This window comes from Limulus polyphemus, unplaced genomic scaffold (genome assembly GCF_000517525.1).
Source record: "Limulus polyphemus unplaced genomic scaffold, Limulus_polyphemus-2.1.2 Scaffold831, whole genome shotgun sequence".
Taxonomy (NCBI): domain Eukaryota; kingdom Metazoa; phylum Arthropoda; class Merostomata; order Xiphosura; family Limulidae; genus Limulus; species Limulus polyphemus.
In genome coordinates, this window is record NW_013666441.1 from 1 (window position 1) to 6,477 (window position 6,477).

At 35.3% G+C, this 6,477-nt stretch overlaps 1 protein-coding gene across 1 annotated transcript in view; it reads left to right on the forward strand.

Moving 5' to 3' along the window:
- Nucleotides 1-3,070: 3,070 nt before the first annotated feature.
- The window catches only part of LOC111086081, a 5,429-nt gene continuing 2,022 nt past the window's right edge, over nt 3,071-6,477 (forward strand). The window contains exon 1 of the mRNA XM_022387545.1: nt 3,071-3,734. Within this exon, the coding sequence (XP_022243253.1) occupies nt 3,093-3,734 (642 nt within the window). The 5' untranslated portion in view covers nt 3,071-3,092. The remainder of the gene's footprint in view (nt 3,735-6,477) is intronic.

A 6,477-nucleotide genomic window follows, 5' to 3' on the forward strand; every position in this document is an offset into this window, starting at 1 on the left:
GGACAATCTATGCAAGATGGAAAAGGAATTTCTTCCTAACCCTAACTTCTCAATTGAATTCATTAGACGACTAATCATTTAAAGCGTGGTATTTTCACGTTCCATGAGAGCCTTTTCCACTTTGTCGCCAGGAGACTTGAGGAAGAGAATGTGAGAGAGCTTCGCAGCCTTCCTCTTCCTTTCTTTTCCTCCCTCGTTACGAACTTGATTGAAAACCTATCTGTCAACACCAATGTTATTGGTGCTTGCCGCCATTTACGGTGAAAGCATACAACATATGATGCCAATTCCTGCGGAGGAATATTAACCAATTATTATAACTGTTCATTGCCCACAATTGATCATATTAAGGATATGAAAAGAGAAAATATCCACTTATTTCTGTGAGCCCCTCATAGAAAGTACTCATATCAGCGAATTTTTCATTTATTTACTAATTAGTCGTAATCATTAGAATATTTTGGCACTTAGGTTCTGAGTGATAATAATAAACACTTGACACAAGGTTGATCAACTTTACATCACGATTTGTTAAAAAACAAATACTTCACTTAATTTAGTTTTCCATGGCTAACTTTTGCCCCCAAGACTCAACAGGGCTTATATTATCATGTATCTGGGTTCTATCCCAGTCCGAATTATAAACACGTATTAAGAATAAAATATAAAAATTACCCATTTTAAATATTCTTTGACACAAATTGAGATTACGTAGATTAAAAAAAAACATTTATTTTAAATGTTTGGCCCCTTAAAACTCTTAATATTTTTCCTAATAAATACACCTTAACAGTTTGGGTCCATTATTTTGTACCCATTAGCCCAAATCTGTATAACAGTTTCATCGAGTTTTTGTACCCACTATTATAAAGTGCTAGCACTACAAATGTATGTAAACTAGGTTACTTGTACTCATAGAATCAGTGTAAAAGTCTATAAAACACACTAACATTTCCTTACACTTTTTTAATTAAACAAGTAATACATTTCAATGCTAAATAATTAAGTCACTTTGACAAATGCCATTAAATACACAAAGACAATTTAACTAACATAAAGCTCTAATTACCAGAGTTAATAAAAAAAAATAGCTCCTTCTGGTGTCCGATGTTTGGAATATAGATCAGAGCTTTCACTGAAAATAGATTTCTAAATTTATTATTCTAACAAGACTTTTGGTTGCCCGGTAAGTATATACTTTAATAAAGTAACATCAAATATGGAATGTGAATCTTTTCAATGGGAAATGAAAATGTACTACTAAGAAGAAAGAGTAGTCCATTTGTTTTGATGCCCATAACTAGCCCAGGTAAATATTTCTGGATTACGTGTGAGAATGAAGTGTTGAATTAGTTTGATTTTATTATTTACAAAAGTTGAAATTTTCACAAACTCAAACATATCCAACAACATAAAATTCTTATGGATCCCTATTAATTACTAAAATACAGTTGTAAGCTCGAAAATTAATGGTTAATATATTTCTCCTGGACCCTCGGGTATTTCAAAGCTCCCACATTGTGTAGCTTGTGAGTCGAACTCAGGAGCAGCATATTGTCTGGCTTCTTTTCATCAAATGCTCAGGGTAGTGCCCTGTCAGACCTCTTTCTATCAAATGCTCAGGGTAGTGCCCTGTCAGACTCCTTGCTATCAAATGCTCAGGGTAGTGCCCTGTCAGACCTCTTTCCATCAAATGCTCAGGGTAGTGCTCTGTCAGACCTATTTTCATCAAATGACCAATGTGTAGTACCCTGTCAGACCTATTTTCATCAAATGTCCTTTGAAATCCCTTCTTACCATAAGTTTGTTTTGAATTTCGCGCAAAGCTACACGAGGGCTATCTGCGCTAGCTGTCCCTAATTTAGCAGTGAAAGACTAGAGGGAAGGCAGCTAGTCATCACCACCCACCGACAACTCTTGGGCTACTCTTTTACCAACGAATAGTGGGATTGACCGTCACATTATAACGCCCCCACGGCTTAAAGGGCGAGCATGTTTGGTGGGACGGGGATTCAAACTCACGACCCACAGATTGCGAGTCGAGTGCCCTAACCACCTGGCCATGCCGGGCCTACTTACCATAAGAAGCAGGTTTACAATTTTGACGAGGAGCGGGCAACAAATAAGCTGGAGTTATTTCGAAATTCACGTTTCTAATAAGACTGGTATTTAACATAATTCGTATCCCCCCTTAGAATAATTTCAATTAAATCCCTTTATAATAATATCATGTAAATAGATGGAAGGGTTCAAAGGTTTGTATTTAGACATTTGTATTTCTTTTTAAATGATTGGTCACCTAAGCGTGAAGAGTGTCTTATTTCCACCTGTATTGCTACACTTAAAACACGTTATTAATGGATTTATTACTTTAAAGTTTACATCAGCTTTTTACTTTTTTCTAGACTTTTGGCTCTCTTCAGCACAGGTCTAAAAACGATGTTTCATCTTTCTCTACTAGAGATTGTATTTTAAACGAAAGATGTATTTTCAAACTATTCCTTTCTTAATTTAATTAAATGTTTTTTAAATCGTCTTCTCAACAGCTCTTAATTTCGATCGTCGGTTACACCATCAGATAAGCCTGGCTTTCGGTTTGGTTGCATTAATATAGTTTATATCTGTAGATACGGCTACGTTAATTGCTATTATCAGTTCAATTCCAAAGAATGACGAACTGCAGTTTACATCCAGCAATGTTTTTTTTTTTTCTGATTAATATACGATATTTATTTAATGTTACAAAAGAATGAAGAATATATTTCTTTCCAGAAACTAGCGCCAGGTTTTCTTCCTATCTAATTATTGTTTCTGTCCACAGTTTTTATCACTAAACCTTAAACCCAATAGCGTAAGATCAGTTTGAAAAAATTGAGTTATTTCAAAATCGTCATGGTTATTCTTATAAATTCAAATTTTCAACGTTCTTAACTTACATATCCATGTGAAAAGAGATGGATAAGATATTGAAATCCTTTAATAATTATGTATAAACTATATGTCAGAGTAGTTACGTCTTGCAGTCTTGTTCCAACTAAAATTTCATAAACTAGGTTACCTATAATGAGTTTTTTGTTGTACAGGGCCTAAGGATGTCTTCTGGTTGTCGAACTCTTTCTATTGGAATGCACGTTATTCTTCTGCTGCTCTGGACTCAGCTGGACAATACAACAGGCCATCCTTCTAGACACAGTTACCTTGACAACCATGCAGCTTCTTCAGTATCTTCTCTTCCCGAAGCCACTTCTGAAAACGTTGCATACACACTTCCTGTAAACTCCAAACAGTTTCTTCTGAACATCTTCTCTTCAGGACTATCTGATCCTTACCGAGGTTATGAAATTCCCGTTGGAACTGAAGATTTTTATGATCCTGGGATATATGATGAGTGGGAGCGTTTATCTCCAGAAGAAGCATCCAAACTTGCCACATACAGTGATCTCTTCGAAGTTGATGTGAATGACCAAAAGCCCTACCTATCAATGAGTGACGAAGACTCGCCATTCCAGGATATAGTTGAATCGGCCATTGCAAAACGTGGAAGTCGCCCGTCTCTCTCAATCGTCAGTCCCCTGGACGTTCTCAGCCAGCGGCTTCGCTTCGAAATGGCTCGGCATTGGATGAAACAGAGCCAGAAACAGATAAAGGAGAATGCTGCATTACTGAGACACCTCGGAAAAAGGGACACAACTCGGCTGACATTCAATCTCCGCGAAACTCAACGGCACCACGAGGTATTGTTCAAAGCCTGTCTTATTTGTAGCACCCTAAAATATACGATTCTCGTCAACAGTGAGTCACAAATATTCGTATTTACACTCCTTTCATAATCATTATATTAAAGAATGTATAATTGTTATAAAGCTTCCAGCAGTTCCAGTTCCAATCTACTATTTATTAAACGTCCGTAATCCAAAGTTTATAAATCAACATATATGCACCAAATTGTCATATGATTTACTAATGTAAAAATAGCCTCGTCTAGCTACATTTAATTTCTTAAAATGCCCATTTGTATAACAGAACATTGAAAATTACTCCATCAAGCTATACTACTAAAAGACAAACAGGGAGGTCAAATATCCACTCACTTTCTAAACGGGAGGCGCTACTCCTCACATTTAATTCAAGTAAAATAAGTGTTTTTCAAAGTGGGTGGAAAAAATAAGTATTGATAATTCTTTTATTTCCATCCCAATTTAAATCGTCCAAACACTGTCCCAAGAGAAGGGAGATACCGCATTAGTAAAAAAGGGTGCTTATGTTTGCGAGAAAAAACAGAATAAATTTCTGTACAACATGTGTAATGGAAGTTTGAAGGGAAAGTACTGTGGATTTTGTTCAGCTAAAAAAAATTCAGGACATTATATATATATATACCCACGTGGTATAAAATCAAATAAAACATGGTGTAAGCCCTACATATGCTTCCCCCAGTGATTCATCGATAATTCTGCAGACTTATAACGCTAAAATCAGGTTTAGATACCCGTGGTGGGCAAGCACAGATAACTCATTGTGTAGCTTTGTGTTTTACAACAGCCAAATCAAAGCAACCCAAGCTCCCATATGTCCCACCCTCCACTGGCTCAGCGATAAGTCTGAAGTCATACAATGCTTAAAATTGGGTTTTGATACCCGTGTTGGGAAAGCACAGATAGCCCATTTTGTAGCTTCGTGTTTAACAACAGCTAATTCAAGCCTCCATATGACTGTCCCTTTACACACATATACAAACACACTTTTGCAGTCCTTATAGTACCCATTGTGATACCATTAAGACAAACCGATTTCCTAGCATTTAAATATTGTAATTAAATAGAGAAACAACTGTGATGGGAATGACACCTTTAAGATTAGAAACTTACTTGTGTCTTGAAAGATGACGTTGAAATCAAAACTTTAATTGTCTTGGGAATGATGCCGAAATCTACTGTTCATATAAGTTTATTGTTCTGAGAATGATGCCTTTTCATAAATATGTCTAGAAATAAAATCTTAATTATGTCGCTGAAGATGCCGTTAGAAATAGAAACTTGATTATTCCTGGAAATATGCCGTTAAGAATAGAAACTTAATTATTCCTGGAAATATGCCGTTAAAAATAGAAACTTAATTATTCCTGGAAATATGCCGTTAAGAATAGACAATTATGTCGGGGAAGATGCCGTTAGAAATAGAAACTTAATTATTCCTGGAAATATGCCGTTAAAAATAGAAACTTAATTATTCCTGGAAATATGCCGTTAAGAATAGACAATTATGTCGGGGAAGATGCCGTTAAAAATAAAAACTTATTTATATCTGGAATAGAAACTTAATTGTATCTGAAAATATGCTGTTAAGAACAGAACCTGTATTTTTTTTCTGGAAGGATGATGTTAAGAGTAGAAACTTAACTCTGCCAGGAAAGATGCTAAGAAAGATAATGTTAATAATAGAAACTTAAATGTGTTGTAAAAGACACAACCAAGTGTAAAAGCCATGTGCTACCAGTAATGTTGTTGTAAAAGACACAACCAAATGTAGAAACAATGTGCTACCAGTAATGTTGTTGTAAAAAAACAACCAAGTGTAAAAGCCATGTGATACCAGTAATGTTGTTGTAAAAGACACAACCAAGTGTAAAAGCCATGTGCTACCAGTAATGTTGTTGTAAAAGACACAACCAAGTGTAAAAGCCATGTGATACCAGTAATGTTGTTGTAAAAGACACAACCAAGTGTAAAAGCCATGTGATACCAGTAATGTTGTTGTTAAAGAAACATTTCGTAGCGTTAGGTACAGTACCAATAGTTTTATAGGTCAAGAGACCAAATGATGTAGTTTGTATGGGCTAAAATGGCCCATACTAGGTGTAGATGGAAATTTGCATAAATATAATGATAGATCGCTTATGACATCCTTACCTATTCATAGTTTCCAAGACGAGGACCTTTGTCTGAAAACCTATATGTTAATTAAGACATGTATTCCATGTTAATTACTTTGGAAATACATACAAAACAAGTTACGTAGTTATTAATAACTCTGGTAACACACTTCAGCTCGTATATTCTAACTGGAAGTACTTACGTAATAACAGTTCATTATTGGAGCTTGTATGACAGAATGGATAGACAAAATATGAGTACGTGTTGTTTGTGGATTATATGGAATCCGTTTGAAACAAACTTTAGTTTCGCGTAATGAGCTCAGAACTCGAAATAATTAATACTATTGCCATTTAGTCGTCTGTATTACTCTCGTCAGCAGAAGCCCACTTGTTGTCACTGTTATCAGATGCACGCGACCACCGATGGAATGTGCATGTGCGTGACCCTGTGACGGTAGCAACCTAGGTACCCTAATTAATTTGAAAACATTCTATTATCATTTCTATTAATTTTATTATCATTTTTATTAATTCTATTATCATTTCTACTAATTTTATTATCATTTTTATTAATTCTATTATCGTTTCTACTAATTCTATTA